A 19,454-nucleotide genomic window follows, 5' to 3' on the forward strand; every position below is an offset into this window, starting at 1 on the left:
ATTGTAAGCTTCATGAGTCTAGGATAATCATTAACTTCTCCAAAATTTGGAGGAGAGCAACACACAGGGTTTTGATAGGTTGCAATTAGATTTTGATCAAACTCAGTTTTGCCTTCCTCTTCGACTGTGCTTATAGTCACCTCCACCCTTCCCGCTGCGTCAAAGGATAATGACTCCATTATACCGTATATATAGTTGCTGCAATGTCTGGGTGCCAGCTTGAACGTTTTGAAGGCACTGTACCGTACATTTGAGATTTGACCTCATTTAATTGGGATGAAATGGACAATGTTTGACAGTGGCTTTTGTATCACTCACTGAGGATATTGCGTTTTTAAGGTAGTTGTATTTTCATCTTGTGACTGCGGCTGTTGGTTTACACTGTGTCCCAAATAATCCCAAATCTGTTTTTATTCAGTGGACATTTTCCCTCTGCCTCTGGTCACCCCGTCTCCGCGCCCCCCACCTCCCCACCCAGTACACCCAGGTCCAATACCGTCCCTGATCGAACTGCCACTCCGCCTTTGTCAAGCGCATTGAGATGTTATCCCGACGTGAAAGGCGCTATACAAATGTAAATGCACCTCCCTCCACAAGCTGCAGGTCATTCAGAACTCTGCAGCTCGTGTACTGTCCCGCACCAGGCTTCACAACTACATCACTCCCACCCTCTCTCGCCTCCACTGGCTCCCCATCCCCCAGAGGATTGAATTCAAGATCCTCATTCTCACCTACAAGGCCATTCACGGCTTTGCTCCCTCCTACCTCTCCGACCTACTATCTCCCTACGTACCTGCCCGTACCCTCCGTTCCTCTGGCTCTGGTCTGCTCCACATCCCCCTCCCTAACCGCCCTACCATTGGTGGCCGGGCCTTCAGCCTCTCAGCCCCTAGGCTCTGGAACTCCATCCCCCAGTGCCTTTGCCTTGCTTCCTCCCTTTCATCCTTCAAGACCGGTCTCAAGACCTTTCTCTTCGACCATGCCTTCAGCTCCCCTCTCGACTCTCTACTCCCTCCTCGCTCCCTCCCTCCCTTCCCTCCCCTCACCCTGACCATTTCCCCCCTGCTCGGGTCCTGACCCAACTGTCCAGCTCCTTGGGACGTCCTCCCGACGTGAAAGGCGCTCTATAAATGAAATCTGGTTGTTGTTGTTATTGTTGTTATCCCTACATGAAAGGTGCTATTAGAAGTACAAATTCCTGTTGTTGTTCTATCCCCTGTACTTGTTAATCTGGTTGTTGAGTGGATTGATTCCATGAGGAACAACCAATAATACATTTACAGTAGTTGCTGTGGGATGCTACCCTTGTGAGGGGCACTAAATAAATACAAGTTGTTGTTGTCTTCACCTGAGTCCACCATGAACTCTGTTATAAGAAAATAAAACAAGAGATCATAAACTGATGCTTGCAATATTACATTTTTCTCCCGAAGAGAAAGAACCTGTTATGTTAGCTTGGCTGAGTTGGTGGCAGGCTCGGCTGATTGGGAGGGTTGTGTATTCAAGCAGTGTTGGGAGTATGCTGCATTGTTGGAGGTGCCAACCATTGGTTTCTCAGGATTTACTCATAAACCATAACGACTGATTTTGGAGGTCTCCTTGGAGCTGAACTGGCTCCAAGGTTACTTGTCTGGCAACTGAATGTCGGAATCGAGCCAGCCCTCTGTGGCGGCCTCAGTAGTCCGGTTCCTGAGCCAGGCGGGTCGACAGTATTCCAGGGCACAGCACACCGAGTCCAGCTCATTGGCAAGACCTGGAAGACTGGGGACAGGGATTCAGCCCACTCAGCTCCTGTTAACCCTGCAAGCCAAAGCCCTAACGGGTACGGTGGTCCTAGCTGGACAAGCAGCAGAAAGCTTGCTGGACAGCAATATCAATGGCAAGCTATGCAGTTTTAGCTGGTTGGACTCCAGCAGTGCCCCAACACACACTCTATGGTCCCGAAGCCTTTGCTCTTGCCAACCTGCGCCTAATACTTTCCAGAATTTTGGTAAGCAGGAGAGAATGCACTTTCCGTTCCAACTATCTATTTCTGGGATTTCACGTGTTGGTGGAACGCACGGAAATCTCAGCTCGGTTTGGATACTCTTAAGCATGGTGAAGGGTTACCACATTTGAGGGGCACCCAGCTGACCAAAAAAAAATTGGTAGGCAAAATCCAGCAGACAATTCGCACACAGGAACGTCCCACAAACAACCATAAAGTGAATGATTTTATCTGTCGGACTGTTGGCCAGGACACCAGGAGAAACTCCCTTCTCTAATAGTACCATGGAATTTTTAACATCCACCTAAACAGACAGTTTCGACTTCTGATTGCATATATTTTGGATCCAGTGATCTTTCCTTGTGGGAGTCCGAGTGCCCTTTTGCCCCCTTGCTGTATGCAATTAATCACCAACTACCACTTCAGAATACTATTCTTCAAAGGTGGAGTATCAAATGCAACCGTATACTTACTTAGTGAACACAGAAGGCTAGGTCTGATTTTCCAGCAAGGTGTTGAACATGATTATTTAAATTTGGGGGAGAGGAAAGAGTTGGGGAGAGGAGTGAAATGTTTACTAGGATGTTTTAGCACATAATTTCCACTGGTGAGATTTAAGCTGTATTGTCTTACTGTACTAATTTTAAGACCCAGTCGGAAAATTTAAATTGCTTTTAAGCGTAATTGACAACTGACTGTGCGTTGCTAGGTGGTAGCTGCTGGCTCAGTGGTACTGCTGTTCTGAGTCGGAAGGCTGCAAGTTTAAGAGATGCACATTTGGTACTTGGTTCATATCTAACAATAAAAGCATGATGCAGTCAGGAATTTAGAAGAACCAACTTTGGATGAGATTTCAAACCAGATCTCAGGTACCTGTATTGGTGCCTGATAACGATCCTATGTTGCTACTTGTAAAGAATGAAAGCACGTCTGGTATCAATATTGCTCAAAGGGAGCCCCTTCTGAATATTCCCATTATTTTTCATCTCAAAGATATGATAAGGCGCTATATCAAATGCAAGGATTATTATTATTATAAATAGGACACTCAGTCTCATTGGGTACCTAGTTAAATATTTTCAGCAATAATGACAATTTAATATTTTTTAATACAATTTCACAGTTTACTGTCTATGAAAAAGAAGATATTTTTTGAACATTTACACAGCATGGTTCAAAAAAAAATCGAATACACAAAAGCGTATACAAGCATAATATCCACCAGCCAAAATGTACTGGTACTCTATGAGGAATCTGGATGAACATCATTCAATAATTGTCTTGTATGTATTATAGCACCAGGCTACTCACTCTTTTCCGGTTCAGATTACAAGAGAATTAACAACTCTTCTGTCAGGATAGGAAAATAAATAACAAAATGATTTAATCTCTAGAGCCATTTCCTCACCTTGCCGTAGACATGACCACTCAGGACAGCCTGAGACTTGTAACCACGAGAATCAGAATAATAGAATAACAAACAATGACAATAATTGCAAATTTCAATGTAATAATAATAATCCTTGCATTTGATATAGCGCTTTTCACGTCTTCTAGACGGCCCAAAGCGCTTCACAGAATATACTGGAAAGTGAATTGATTGTATATTTGTGGGCAAACGCGGCAGCCAATTGCGCACAGCAATGTCCCACAAACAGTCGTAGATTGAAAATGACCAATTTATTATTGTTTTTGGTTTTGGAGGGATTATTATTAGGCTCTGTGTGGAGTAAGGAAACTTGCCCAAGGTTTCGCCCTCTGCCTGGAATTGAACTCAGGTCTTTCGCTTGCAAAGCGAGTGCTCTAACCACTGAGCTACAGGACTCCGATCTTTGCAACCAGTAAGTTCTAGAGAAAGACTGTGGTGAAAATGCCATACGACGCATTTTAAAATAAACACTCCCAAAAATACAATTATGCCAAAAGCCTCAGAAAGTTTGTATTTTCACTGTCACCTTTGACTGTCACTCTTGTTTCATCTATTTACAAGTGGAATTCCCTTGTCTACAAGCAAAACAATTACAATTGGCAATAAGTCTGGGATGTGAGGGCAATTTTTTTCTCTAGCTCTATTGTAAGTGGGAATTAGACAGAGGCTTTGAGGAGTTATTTTATAATCTGAGTTAAAATAGCTTTGCACGTTGTTAAATTGCTGAAGTGATGGATAAGTTACAATACTGTATTTGTTGTCCTTTGCCTGTTGCTACATAACATACAGCATGCTACAGGTTACATTAAAACAGGGAATATACCCACTATAAGAATTCCTACTTTGAGATAAGCTAGTGATAGGGTACAGTTCTCAAAAGGCACTGCAGTAGCATTGATAAGGAACATGTTGTTCCCCACTTCAAGGCATTATTGGGTCTGAGTTAACATTTTCTACTATCAGAACTAACCAGTGGTGGACTAGTTACTGACACAATTTCAGTGCTGTATTGTAAAATATACAAATAGATGTCAGAAGTGTTTTATACTGTACATTAATTTGTGGCATGTTTTAATAATGTACCCAAAATGGACCATTTTTTTAATACTGGTAATTACAGAGCCTTCTCAAGTAGGGAGGAATTAACCTATTATGTGTCAGTAATGAAAACGGCACTTTTGGCATTGTTTTGTACACTAATGTACTGTTAGTATTAGATGCCTTCACTGATGCTAAACAAAATATGAAATAATGTTTTCGGCTGCAAGCACATTCTTAATGAATCCTATCTGGAGATTATTTTACCACAAATAAAAAATAAACTTACATCAAATACATGGTGAAGCATTTGACCCACAGGCATGTTATCTTATAAAGATTGTACAGGCAGCAGTGCTTTGTTTTCCAATATTGATTGATATTAATACATGCAACGTCCCAGAGAGTATTTAAAATATTTATAGCTGGCAATTTTTTTAAACCAGTTCAGACAAATTCTGCTTTTCTATGATCTATCAATTTGGCTCCTTAAAGTATCAACATTTCAAAGAACAATAAGATATGGCAAACCTGATGTGTGGTGCTAGTAATGCGGTGTGTATAATGATAAGAGGAGCACAGGGGAAAAGTCCAGATCGAACTGCTCTTATTTTCGTGTCCCACTATCACAACCCATAATACAGGGGAAATAAGGGTAGAGGTACAATATGAGTTATGATCTCACATCCTTATACTTTACCTGTTCCCTCTTGATAGGGCTCTTCCATGGCCCATTCAGAAAATACAATAGATTATATGTCTGAAAGTAATGCTGATTTGGCAGTGCTCCCAATTGCCAACAGCAGGAAAGTCAAGATCCATCAATTGTTTTTAACATGACCCGTAACAGTAGGCAAAACTAACACTGGGTTGTCACTGCTGTTGGCAAAGATGAACAGATGAAGGAGCCACCCAATGGCTTTGCATTGTTCGCTCAATTTTCTTTTTGTTTTCTTACTCATAGATTGTCACTTGACGACGTCCAGCTTTTATGTTACACAGTGGAGCGTGATTACTTTTCCATGCCCAGTTTGTCAACCGTATTTAGGATGGAACGTAAACTATAAATTACTGCAGTATATACAAAAAAATCTTAATAATTACCAATATTGATTGTACATCAATAGACCAGTCATTATAGGTGGACCTCATAAGATGTTTGATTTGAGGAAATGTTGCTGAAAAAAAACTGCGAGTAGTTAGCGATGATGGAAAGCAAGAATATATAAGGTGATTTTCACCTGCATTGTACAAAGGAATTAACTGGTGCTGATATTTAGATATAGGCCAGGAGATATTTCACCATGTTATGGCCTGTAGGAAGGAGGGAGAGAGCAGAAATGGAAAACTTACCCAAGGAGCCATAGTTTGTCAGGAGGGGGATTATTATTTTGTTCTAGATGATATCTGGGAGAGATTCTAAAGGATTCTGAATGGGTTACCCTGAACTAAAAAATCCAGTAAGAGTTCAGGTTGTATGTGTGTCTGGAGAATATATGGAGTTTGGTTAATTGGACTGGGAGAGATTACTCTAGGAGAGGGAACCTTACAGAGGTAGATACAAATCTAAATGGGATTAAGAAAGCAAACCAAGAATAATGCTTTCAGATACCACTATGGGAGCAGAACCAGAGGGCACAGTTTCAAGACAGACACCAAGTATCATGTTTTCTTACCTAGAGGATAACTAACAATTGGAACAGGTTGCTGGGAAGGGTCGTTGAGGCCAGGACCTGGGCTCATTTAAGAAAATGCTTCATCTGTGATGGGACTGTGGGTATGCTGGAAGGATGAGATCAAATGAGCCTAATGACCTTCTTAATTCAAACTAATCCTGTGATTTTTGTGACAAGAAGCATTTAAGCTTTTTTTTATTTATTTATTGGCTTCTGAGGACTCCTCAAAATGGCACTGGCCACCCATATTTAAATTTAGGTGAGATGCAGTAACCTATAGGAGTCGTAAATAGACTGAAACATATACGAGGGAATAAGTCATGGCATGGTGTGTTAACACTTTATGATGATAAATGGTTTGTGGCACAAATGGGGTAAGATAAGCACACTCCACTGTGAGGAACAATAAACAGGTACATAAAAGGTTTTCCACAATATTGGGAGGTAAGCACCAACCATAATGCTGGTTATGGCAGGTTTCAAAGCTGCCATGTTAATACTGAATAATATACATGTAAACCAATCGGCTGTAACACTAGAGGACTTGTACTGCAGCAGCCAGCTCCCATTACTTTGTAAACCATTTCCTCATTCATGTAGCGACCCTGCATTGAAACCCATCATATTCCCTGGGGTTTGAAATCCATGGCGTTTCCTTTTCTCACAGAGTACAACCTTGGAAATAGAAGCCTTCCACAATTCTTTTCAGGGACTTTACACCACCAATGCATCTCTGGCGGGGAACTGATTCTGTAAGGCAAAAGCACAATAGTCAGGCCATTGTAACAAGATGCTTAACAATATATTCCCCAAGTCTATTCACTGCAGTATTTTAATCCCATTGTTTTGACATTTCTTCCTGCAATTGTTCAATACACTATTACACTGCAAGGAAAATATGCTGTGGTCTTACACATTCACTCATGTTTAAAAGAAAATTAGATAAATGTCTGAAAAGTAGAAATATAAAAGGGCGTGAGGAAAAAGCAGGAGAATGGGTCTACATGGATTGGTCTTCCAAAGATCCAGCCTTCTTTTACGTTTAAATATCTGTAATGCTTATGGTTCCCATGTTGAAAAGTGATAAAGCTGCATAACTGAATCTTTCTCATGCAGTGCAGTGAAGTGCATTATTTACAAATGACTTGCTTGACATAGTGACTTAAGCTTCGACAAAGTGACTTAAGCTGGCAACCACCACGGCAAATCTGCCCTCTGAATGCCAATGAGGCTAGTGGCTGACTTTGGGTGCAGCTATCATAATGGGAGTCAATTGTGTGTGAAAGGTGCTCTATAAATGTAAGTTGTTGTTGTTGATTTTGTCAATTAATCGATGGCTCAACGTATTTCAATGATTATCAAGTGACAATTTTAATTAGCAATCACGTGATAATTTTAATTATTTTAAAAGTGATCATTTTAATTATCACCCGTGATGGTTAACGGCTCACATTTTCCACCTTCTCATTTCATATTTGGCTGTGTTGTAGCGGTTGACATTGCTCAGAATTTAACTGAAACACAGCAACGTCCTAGGGCATATCAATTCTATCAGTTAGATGTATTTCAATATTTTTCAAATTTACTTGTAATAGCATATTAATAATAATCATTGCATGAGGTGGCATCTATTAACATCTCAAAGCATCTCAACATAGTTTCTCTAATGTGTAGTGGCTGCATTCGTAGATGATTGTAGCAGTCAATTTGCATGCAGCAATGACATGCATGACTAATTTTATTTGACTGATTTGTTGGTCAAGACACAGGGTGAAACTCCCTTCTCTTTTCAAATTGGGATCTGAATGGGCAGACAGGACCTCGGTTTAATGTCTTGGCCAAGGGATGACACTGAGAAGGACTGCAATTTTTCTTTGGCCTAGAAAAGTAACCAAACTCACCATTTTCTTCTGTCTTGTTTGTTCTTTTCTGTCATTCTCTCTTTGTTGATAGTAGGGCCTTATTGCCAGATTCTCTGGTCTGGCTCTCTGCAGCTGCATTTCACTGTATGGAGGCAAAATCTCTTCCTCTTCTGCCCTATAGCTTGAAGGTTTCTCATAGTAATAGTCATTACCTCGCCTGCTGCTACTTTGGGAAGGTATTTCATTGCAGTAGCTCTCATCGTAAGACCTGCAATTGGCTTTTCTCTCCAGAATACTATTGATGAATGCATCGTCATAGGCTCCGTCACCGTCATGCGTGTATCTCAGTGGATATTCCTCCCGCCTCTCTCTCCTATTATTATAAGCATGTCCTTTGTCACCATCGTACACATCACTCCTGCTTCGACTTCTTTTGTTGTAATAGTCATCCGAAGAGCAGTCCTGACCATGATACCGATCTCTGAGCGCTCTGTAATATTCTCCTCTATCCGCATCCTTTCTCTCCCAATTTGGCTCTTGGGAGTTACCCCTCCTCCCCCTGCAATGATATGATTCAGCAAAATCCTCCAGCTCGTTCATCGACCTTGATTGTCCCTTGTCATGAAATTCCATCTTTTGCCTTTCACAAGATCGAGACCTCGACCTACAGAGAAATAATGTAAGGTTTATCCAGGGCCATTCAAAAGGATTCTGCAGAACTAATGCAGGTTTCTGCTGTGTGTGTGTGTGTTTAAGCTACTTGAGTAGAAATGTAACATCCCAAATCGTTTGGTGCCGTTTCATTGTCCTAATCCCTGCTCTACAAAAAATGGTTAAAAGACATCTGTAAAACGAACACAAGAAATGTAACATGTATTATGACCCCCCCCCCACATATGATTTGAGAGATTATACAAACATTCCCCTCCATCGTATAAGTTTCCAAACCATAAGCAGGGTCATAGTACATTTTCTGAACATATCCACTGCTGTTATTAAAAAAAAGCTTGTATTTTTCTCGATCATATTTGACAGAAGCTGCAACCGCAGTCAACTCATTTTTCCTATTGAATATGCCAATAATTTGCCAACAATTCCTCCAGCCTTATTACAAACAGATTCAATCATTGATGCAATTTAATTCAAACCTTCCCCCTCCTTCCTGTGGGTTCTGCCCCCCCGCCTTCTCGGAGTGCGGCTGTCACCCCTCTTGGCGTGTGAGCCAAAACAGTTCGAGTTTGCAACTTACTCTGCTCCAGATCACTTGCTGCTTTAACTTTAAACAGGCCGAGCTTCACTCGCCAGACATTGTGTTAGTATCACTCGTTGAAGGTGGATCTATTCTTTGACTGTTTTTTATACTGCACCTGTGGCTGTGGCGATCATCGTCTCTCTTTTCTCTGCCACTGAAACGTCCAGACCTTCGTGCCAGCTCAGCTCTGATTCCAGACTCCTCTTGGTCGCAGATGGTGGGCAGGGCTGGCTTTCGTGCCTGACGCAACACTTGCCTTAAATCAGTGTCCTGCTCATGCAGCGAGCTCAGCTCGGAGATAGTGCTGGCTGGGTTTAGGACAAAAAGTTTTTAAGTCACTACTTTCGATTCTCTCCTGAACATTTAACACCACAAACGTAGACCAGAAGCCTTGGAGCAGCTGCTCTTTGTCAAAATCAAAACCGCATCTGACCAGCATTGCATAAAGGGGAAATTATGTTGAGCTCTGTTGTTAGCTCTGTTGTGGCAGCATCCTCTCTATCAAAATGCCGGCGTGCTGTTTTGTGATGCAGCTGAACAATACTGGGCCATTCCTCACTGCTAGGAGCTAGACTGAAAGTAGAAGCAGCGTGGAACTTAAACAGGCGCATCCCTCTTGTGCAACAAAAGCTCCATCAGGTTTTCCAATTGTTTCTTTGGTCAGCTGGGTGTCTGACACACACAGAAACCCATCACCATGTTTAAGAGTATCCAAACCCACCTCCATGCATCCCACCTACACATGGAAATCCCAGAGTTAAATTGTTGGAATGGAATGCGCACTCTCTCCCTGGAGGGACGCATACTGCTTACCTAATTCTGGAAAGTATTAAACGCAGATTGGCAAGAGTAAAGGGTTTTACAACACCATTGTGGCACCAGCATCACCTGCACTAACATTTACAACTTTTTTAAAAAAAATTAAAAATAGCCCTGCAACAAATGAAAATAATAATGATCCTTGCATTTGGTACACTACCAAACACAAGGACCTCCCAAAATGTTTTGTGAGCATTGCTGCAGGGATCACATCTGTACCAGCTAACATGCCATCTGTGGAATTGGACGTCTCACAAACCTGACAATGCTTATGTAAGGTTACAAGCTCTTTACAGTGAACATGTTTCACCCAGAGTAATATTCTTCTTCAGTTATTCAGTTACTAAAAAAAAATTGTATGCTTTACACAGTTTCTTTAAAGCTGTATTCCACAAGCAGTGAAGTGAGTTCTTAAAAGCTTTCTGAGTAGAGGGGAAAAAAAACAAAGCACCACGTCTCCTCCAGCCTCTGAACAAGGTGAAATAGCTTCAAAGCATCCTTCAATGTCACGCCAGTAGACAGTATGACTGAGTATGAGAGACAACTAGACATGTTTCGAGATGGAGAAGGAATTGATAGAGATGTTAAGAAGGACAACTTGCATTTATATAGCATCCTTCATGCAGGGTAGCGTCTCGGAGTGCTTAATAATAATAATCTTGCATTTGATATTGCGCCTTATCACATCTTCAAGAAGTCTCAAAGCGCTTCACAGAACATACTGTAAAGTGAATTGATTGTATATTTCGTGGGTGAAACGCAGCAGCCAATTGCGCACAGCAGTGTCCCACAAACAGTCGTAGATTGACCAAATTATTTTTTATTTACTTTGAAGGCATAGGTTGATGCCGACCAAGGGAGAAAGAGGAGGTGACCATGGGTAGGCAATGTTGAAGAGGACTTAGTTGCTGACAGGTAATTGCTGTTGGCAGATATTAAGAAGAGATGGACTTGTTGGGCCTAATTACGTTTTCATGTCCTAAAACATCTTAGGTTGTAAATGCCAGATGAATTTTATGGTGCAGTAGCATCAGTTCCTTCTCACTGAGGGACATCTCCAGGCACTTTAACCAGGAGCCTGGGTGAGGGCTATCGAAACTCAACCCAGCTGTGGTGTAGCACATGAAAGTATGACAAAAGCAAGACTCGCTCCACTAATGCCAGCAGAAGAAACCCATCCCACAGTTTCCTCTCAATACCTATGCTCCGTACATTTCTCAAACTTTCTCCGAGAGGGGTCAAACTCTGCCAGCTCCTTCTCCACATAGTAAAGAACCTTCATGGAATCTTGCTCTTTGTTGGCTTGAATCCGGTATCCGCTTCGTACTGTGAAAGAAGAAAAAAGGGGACTTATTGAAATCTGATTTTATAATACAAGCTCATCAGCAGCCTCCAGTGTAAGAAGCAAAGTGGCAATGAATCTACGCTATTTGATTTGAACAATATCCATTCCTCAGCACAGTTGAAGTATCTTAGGTCTGTACATTTGTACCAGCCTAACAACAACAACAAATTACATTTGTTATGTATAGCACCTTTCGCGTCAGGAGGACGTCCCAAAAAGCTGGACAGTCAGGGATCCACACCCGAGCTGGTGGTTGGGATCAGGAGGTAGAGGGTGGGGAGGTTAAGGGTAGGAAGGGGTCCAAAGGCATGGTTGAAGAGGAGGTTCTTGAGATAGGTCTTGAAGGAAGCAAGGGAGGGGGCGAGGTGGAGTGCCTGTGGGATGGAGTTCCATAGTTTGGGGGCAGAGTGGCTGAAGGCTCGCCCGCCAATGGTGGGGCGGGCAAGGCGGGGGACGTGAAGCAGGCCGGAGCCCACTGAGCGGAGGCAGCGGACAGGTTGGTATGGGGTTAGGAGTCACAGAGGTAGGGAGGAGCAAGGCTGTGGGGGGGGGGCTTTGAAGATGAGGACCAGGATCTTAAACTGTATCAGGATCTTGAACTGTATCTTGAACTGTATAAGGTACTCAACAGCTGAGTACCTCAGCTCAGGCGGCTTTCAGTGTGTTAGAGAGATGGGTAGTAACTGCTGATTGGACGTACATTACCTGAACTTTGATCATTTGAATCAGTGTGAGACTTAGTGTTTAGATCTAGAGTCACAAGTGTCATCCTTCTATCATGAGGTTGCTCCTATAATATTACAAGATCGAACTGACCTTTGGTTTGAACAAAAGGTTGTTTTCTTACCAGATCCCCCAACATCGTTCTCCACAAGCTGAGTGGGTGGTGGGGCATTTGTATCCATTACAGTTGATGTAATTGGAATTGGTACCCTTGAAACACTGGGAATGCAATATGGCTGGTAGGCTGCTATATTGTGCCCAGCTTTTATTGCCTTCCCAGCCTCGTACACTGGGGAAGAGAAAGAAGGATAATGTTACATATTTGTCTTTTACTTTACAGAAACAATGTTGGTTTGAATTGTATTGACTTTTTATTTCCAGAGCGAGGAAACCCACATTATTACTAAACATCATTATATTATTACCAAAAGGAGGCTGGATGTACACATGAGGTAGAAAGTAACAGAAGAATATGGGAGGGAGTAGGAATGAGTGGAGAATCGTGTGGAGTATAAATCCTGGCATAGACTGGTTGGGCTGAATGCCCTGTATCCATGCTGTACATCCTATGTAAATCTACACAAAAATGGCAGGCACATGAATGAACATCTATTGCTTGTAGGGTGTCCGAATCCTTTGCCGCTCAACAGCCAAAGATGACTGTCACACAAAACCAGTAGTGAACCATTTCCGTGGCCACATACAAATTTTTGTCATCATTGACTTTTATGATCTTTCAGTGGTCTTTGTACACATATTTTTGCACAGAGAAGCTGTCAAATGCTCACAAATGTGATCTGTTAGCAGCATAGGATCCCAGAAACTCCCTCAGCGCTTAACAAAGGATTTGCGATCTGTGTTAACTGTAAAGGAGATAACGTAAATCCCTCTATCAGCTGGAGTGTGGGAATGACATACTCACAGGCTCGAGGGCAGCAGCAGGACTCTGGACAGCAAGGGCAGCGGACGTAGCAACAGCAGGTATGAGGGCAGCACTGGCACCAACAAATACCAAACAGGATAAGGAGAAGTAAAGTGCCCGAGCCCACCAGACCAACAAATGCCCACTCTGTAAAACAATAATATTCAATACAGCTCTGTGAAAGAATTATAGGATCGTGCGGAATGCAATGCATGCAGAATAACAAAAAAGTCTCACTGTTATATAAAATATACATCATATGTCGCGTTTGTTTATTGAATCACAGACTTTAAGGAGCCCACGCCACCATCAGTGCCCAAGCCTTCCGTTCCTATGCCCCTTTTATTGTCCCATGTTAGAGTCGAAAGTTAAATTGATGTAAATCAGCCACTAACTAACTAACAAGGGCACTGCTTTCCAATTGTTTTTAAAAAGCCCCTTTTACTTTTGCTCCACTTGCCTTATCACTAATGTCAGCTTCAATATCCTTCAAGGTTTACTCTAATACATGATTAGTTCAACACAGAAACACGATGATGACTCTAAGGGGTTAATGGGCATCGATGAGGGATTATGGAGGGAGATGGGAAATCAGGAGGGAGATGGAAAATCTCTGCAGGCAGACAGATGTGAAACCATGACAGAAATCAGACATTTATTCAATCACTTGCCAGAGTAAAAGTAATGGGCTGTGTCGTCAAAGGTTTCTGACTTGAAATTGAGAGGCTACTGCCTTTTGATATTGAGTTATTGCAATAACTTTCTGCTGCTAGACTTTTGTAACAATCTCAAATTAGTGTTATTACATTAGCTGAGATTATTGTGCAAGAGTGTGCGTGTGTGGGAGGGGTGGTAAAGGCAAGTATAGAGGCATGATATTGTATATCTTTTTTACCAAGACTAAAAAAAATTGAGGAGATAGTACATATCACATAACACATCCTAGGATACTGAAAAAGATACATCTCAGGGGATCTAATAGAGAGATGTAAGCTTTTAAATGGGATTGAGAAAATAAATCCAGAACGATACTTTCTGATGAACCAGGACAGCAGAATAGGGTTGCAAAGAGTAATTTCAGGACAAGACATGAATAATTTCTGGGTTATTACTTATTTTGCTGTGTTCATGAGTTTCAGGAACAGAGGGTATTCAAGGTATGCAGTGGAGGTTGCAAAAAGACTAGATAATCATTATAAAGATTATAAAGGAATTAAAACTGCAGTATCCTTAAACATATTCCATTCCTTATTTAAAGAACGTCATTAAAATGTGTTTTGAATTATTGCTCTCCTCCAATTTTCAATAATATAGTATGATAATAATCCTTTCATTTGATATAGCGCTTTTCACGTCTTCTAGACATCTCAAAGCTCTTCACAGAATAGACTGTAAAGCGAACTGACTGTATATTTTTGGGCGAAATGCGGCAGCCAATTGCGCACAGCAGTGATCCACAAACAGTCGTGGATTGAAATGACCAGTTTATCATTGTGTTTTTTTTTGATGGATTATTTTGATAATAATCCCTCCAAAACCAAAAACAATAATAAATTGGTCATTTTCAATCTGCGACTGTTTGTGGGACATTGCTATGCGCAATTGGCTGCCGCGTTCGCCCACAAATATACAGTCAATTCACTTTACAGTGTGTTCTGTGAAGCGCTTTGGGACGTCCTCCCGATGTGAAAAGCGCTATATCAAATGCAAGGATTATTATTATTATCAGGTGTGTGGAATAAGGAAAGTTGCCTAAGGTTTCACCCTGCTGGGAATCAAACCCAGATCTATCGCTTGCAAAGTGAGTGCTCTAACCACTGAGCTACAGGACTCCACATAGAGGTACAAAAAAATTAAGTAGTCAATAGGTGCAGAAAAATCAAAAGGGATTCAGATAAATCATAATACCTTCTGAATTTCACAAGGTTGGTGACGTGACTTTCTCTTCAGAGATCATTTGGGTATATGATCAGCACGGTCCAACATTAATCAGCTTGGTTAACTACATTCCTATGTTCCAATGTGTATTAGGGGTTTGGGAAAAAGAAGGGGAAATAGGACTAAAAGATCTAACATGATGCAATTAACTGTCAGAGCAGGCTGAATAGGCCTCTCTTTTTCCCATGAAACGTTCCATCTTTGTGAACAAAGGATGAACAATGACACATTTAATATTGGAAAAGATGGCCCCGATGCATTTTGCTTTTGAACCTGATGTCTTGGTACCTGCTGGATTTGAACTTGGTCTGCAAATAAAAGTCACTCGGCTGACCAGCGACTGACTCCCTGTGGCGCACTTTACCCTTTCTTTTAAAATGTTAAAGTTGCTATATCAAATGCAGAGGAATATTATTACTGGAAAGGTCTTTCAGAGGTACTCAGACAGGAGACGACACTTTGCAGCTTCCCCGCATTCCCTCAACTCAAAGCTGGGAGCATTCCCAGAACGCAGCTTACCCCTCCACTCGCCTTGGCACTTAGATAGGAGTGGCAAACTAGCGGCCGATGTAAAGAAACACTATACACAAAGGAGCACTGAGACAAGCTAACATCCCCACCCTCCTCCTGTAACCAACTCCTCAATTTTACCTCAAATTAACAGGTGAATGAATCACCTGTTGAAGTGGCTGCAAACTGTGTGTGAATTTGATCTTGGTCATAAAAATAAATTATGGGTGGGATTCTGTACCTCCCAGTTGGCAGATAGTGTCACTTATAATAATGATAATAATCCTTGCATTTGATATAGCACCTTATCACTCTTCAAGACGTCTCAAAGTGGTTCACAGAATTTACTGTAAAGTGAATCGACTGTATATTTTGTGGGTGAAACGCGGCAGCTAATTGCGCACAGCAGTGTCCCTCAAACAGTCGTGGACTGAGTGAGCAAATAATTATTATTATTTTGGGGGGGATTTTTGTTTTGAAGGAATTATTACCCCCGGGAAAGCGATCCACCAATCGCCAATCCGGTTCCTACTCACTGCTAGGTAAACAGAAGCGCATGGCAGTATCCCACAAACAGTCACATTTTGTTCGGTGAAGTGACAATTTGTTTTTGGTGAAAAGAGATCCGCCAAATGATTAACAACCGGGTTCCTACTTACTGCTACAATTGTTGTGATGGGAAACAAACTGAACACTTTGGTACCACAGTCAGTGCAGGTGGTGGAGGGCTTGGGGAGGGGTTAGAGGGAAGAACGGACTTCACGAGAAATACCAGTACCTGGCATAAACTCTACATCAAAACCTGGCAACAGATCTGCAACCACTCCACTCCTGCCTAGGAAAGAGAGAGAGAGAGAGAGAGAGAGAAAGAGAGAGAGAGTGAAAACGAAATTAGAGAAAGAAACATGATTACAAAGAATGAATACAGCAAGTTCATTCTGTACTTCTGACCAATGTATGTGTTGTCCTTGTATGCTTTCAAATCTGTGGGCTGCATGTTAAAGCTCCATTTCTACACAATCGTTTTTTAAAAAATTATATTACATAGAATGAAGAGCATTGAAACAAGACATTCTGTACCAGTGTTTATACTTCACACGAGTCCCCAACCCATCTAATCCCCTCTTCTGTATCTCTCTATTCCCTTCTCATGTTCAGCCACAGTCACTGCACTTTACAGTACATCCTATGAAGTGCTATGGGTCATCCTCCCAACATGAAAGTCACTATTCTAAATGTATAGATTATTATTATTATCATCATTATCAAATTTCCTCTTAAAAATATTGATGCTATTTGCTTTAACCACAGCTTCCAGCAGTGAGTTTCACATCCTCACCACCCTCTGCACAAATAAGTTCCCCCTGAACTTCCCTTCAGATCTGCTACTGGCTATTTAATTTCATTGCCTCGTTTTGGATTTAACAAGTGGAAACAGGCTATATATGTCCACCTTATCAAATCCTTTCATGATTTTATACACCTCTATCAGGTCTAGTCTCAATCATCTCATCTCCAGGGAGAAAAGCTTCAACCTGTCCAATCTTTAGTAGCTGTATCCATTCACTCCCAGTAAATCTATGCTACACTTTCTCCATTGCAACCATATCCTTCCTGTTATCTGTTGCCAGAGATTAAATTAAGTGCTTGGCTGGAGAAATTAGGATCAAATGTGATAGGAGTAGGCTGGTGTTCAAATTGAATTGAGAAAATGCAAGAACATATATTATCCAGGAGATTTTAAATATCTGAGGCTTCGTATAAAAATGTGGGATCAGTATTTACTCCATCCAGTACACAGAACACTGAGAAGACCTATGTGGAAGTAACAACTGAGGTCAACCCAGTGAAATAGCTGTGAAATTAACAAAATCAGTGTGAGTGGGCAGAAGTTCACACCCGTCATTCCCCCACACAGCGAGTTAAAAAGTTTATCAGGGGTATTATCAGGGAGAGACACTGGAGGGACAAACCCACATTGCTTCGTGTTGCCAGTCATTCAACAGCAAATATAAAGACGTGGAAACAGGTTGCCTGCCCCCTTTCTCAATGCTTTGTGAGGCAAAGAGAGACACAAAGCAAAAGGAGAGGCAAAAGAATGGAGTATAAAGAGTGGAGAGGAGGTAGGCAGAAAGGGGAATAGAAATAAATTACAACAAATGTTGTATTTTCAAAAAAAAGTCCCTTCTTTTTCTCCATTTAGCACATGGACAAAAACAGCTCGAAGGCAGTTACAAATTCTATTGTTTCTGTATTTTCCACAGGGAGCTAAACATTAACATGGCGGTGCTTTGTTGCTCTGAGTTGCAAGAGATCTTGCTCGCTTGTACAATAAACTGAGCACTGCAACTGTTTTCCACTCTGTGCTTACTTATTCCGTGCTTTACAAGGGCTTCTTATAAAACCTTTGGTGGGTCATGAAGCAAAGTTATTGTGCAGTATTTTAAAGCTACTGCAGGTATTTTGCGACGGTGAATTACAGAATTCTTTTGAATCATCACCTTGAAGCTGAGCGCAAATCCAAAATGACAAGATACAAGCGTTTGTAAGAACAAAAACAGTCAAAAGTAAGACTGAATCAAGCCTCTTGAGGTTTGGAATTTACATTGGTATTTTTTCCCCCGTAATGCATAATAGAACTGCAGGGACCCAGGCCTACTTCCTTATGCTTAGTTTTGCTTCAATTCGTGGCAGCCTCTGCGTTGGGAGAGGGAGCTGGGGGTGAATCAAGGTCAAACCTAGACCGGCAAATAAAAAAAATGCCTTCATACGTGTGGTGGCAGACAAATTCACAGCACCAACAAAAACTATAAGAAGTATTAAGAGTAGTTTAGTTTGCTCAGACACTAGGTGGCGATGTTGCCTAATTTAAAAGGTGCCAGTGAAACATTTCATTGAAGTTTCAACTCAGCATTATCAAACAATTTAAGGCTTCTTTTGTTGATGTATTTTATGGGACGTCTCCTTTTTTTTTAAAAGAAAAGAAAAACACAGCAATTAGTGTCACTTTTTGCTAACATCAAATTCGAATGGGGTTTATGCTTTGCATTTTTTCTTCTTCGTCTCCAAGGCTGCAGACACCCTCCGGATGGGATTGAAAAAGAAAATGCAGAGCACAACTCAGATTTGCCAAGGTAGCAAGGACAAGAGAGTGTGCAGTCAAGGTTGTGCAGGCAGGATAAATCTCATGGTTCATATCCTGGGGGAGGCGAGAGGGAAGCGGCTTCTCAGGAAAAGGGATTGAAAGACTGAAGCCTGTTTAGATGCATTTACTACAGGGAATGGGATTTCCAGAACATGGGAACACATCATTGCCTGTCTTCTTGCACATGGGAAGCCAGCTAGTGTGTTGATCTACTGTACAACAAGGTGTTAGGCTACTTGTTCATACTTATGATTCACCACAAAGCAAGTTAAGGTAAGAGGTGTCAGCCTGGCTCAATGGTGGTATACTTGTGAAGTCCTGTAGCTCAGTGGTTAGAGCACTCGCCTCGCAAGCGAGAGACCTGGATTTGATTCCCGGCAGGGAGAAAACCTTGGGCACGTTTCCTTACTCCACATGCCTGATAATAATCCCTCAAGAAAAAAACAAAACACAATAATAATTTGGTCACTCATACAGTCAATTCATTTTACAGTATATTCTGTGAAGCGCTTTGAGACGTCTAGAAGACTTGAAAAAGTGCTTTATCAAATGCAAGCATTATTTTTCAGAGTTATTACGCTTGTCTCTGAGTCAGAATGCTGTGGGTTAAAGACACGTCAGGGCTTTGAACCCATAAAGTCGAGGCTGACATTCCAGTACAGTGCTGGGGGAGCGTTGCATTGTTTTAAGGTGCAGTTCTTCGGATATGAAACAGAAAATCAAGGTCCTGGCTGCCTATTCAGGTAAACATTAAAGGTCTCATGGCACTATTCCAAAAGAGAATGGAATTTCTCCTGCCCTGGCCAAC

General features: G+C 41.6%; 1 protein-coding gene across 2 annotated transcripts in view; it reads right to left on the minus strand.

Moving 5' to 3' along the window:
• Positions 1–6,456: 6,456 nt before the first annotated feature.
• Positions 6,457–19,454, minus strand: part of LOC103180150 (immunoglobulin-like domain-containing receptor 2) — a 45,299-nt gene continuing 32,301 nt past the window's right edge. Inside the window, exons 4-10 of one of the 2 annotated variants that reach the window (XM_042334497.1) lie at positions 16,280–16,336; positions 13,054–13,200; positions 12,256–12,420; positions 11,276–11,389; positions 9,360–9,552; positions 8,032–8,656; positions 6,457–6,880 (exon numbers count right to left, since the gene is read on the minus strand). In XM_042334497.1, coding sequence (XP_042190431.1) covers positions 6,845–6,880; positions 8,032–8,656; positions 9,360–9,552; positions 11,276–11,389; positions 12,256–12,420; positions 13,054–13,200; positions 16,280–16,336 — 1,337 coding nt within the window. In that variant the 3' untranslated portion in view covers positions 6,457–6,844. The remainder of the gene's footprint in view (positions 6,881–8,031; positions 8,657–9,359; positions 9,553–11,275; positions 11,390–12,255; positions 12,421–13,053; positions 13,201–16,279; positions 16,337–19,454) is intronic. The other variant, XM_042334498.1, reaches the window with a different exon arrangement.

This window comes from Callorhinchus milii, unplaced genomic scaffold, assembly GCF_018977255.1.
Source record: "Callorhinchus milii isolate IMCB2004 unplaced genomic scaffold, IMCB_Cmil_1.0 Scaffold4, whole genome shotgun sequence".
Classification (NCBI taxonomy): domain Eukaryota; kingdom Metazoa; phylum Chordata; class Chondrichthyes; order Chimaeriformes; family Callorhinchidae; genus Callorhinchus; species Callorhinchus milii.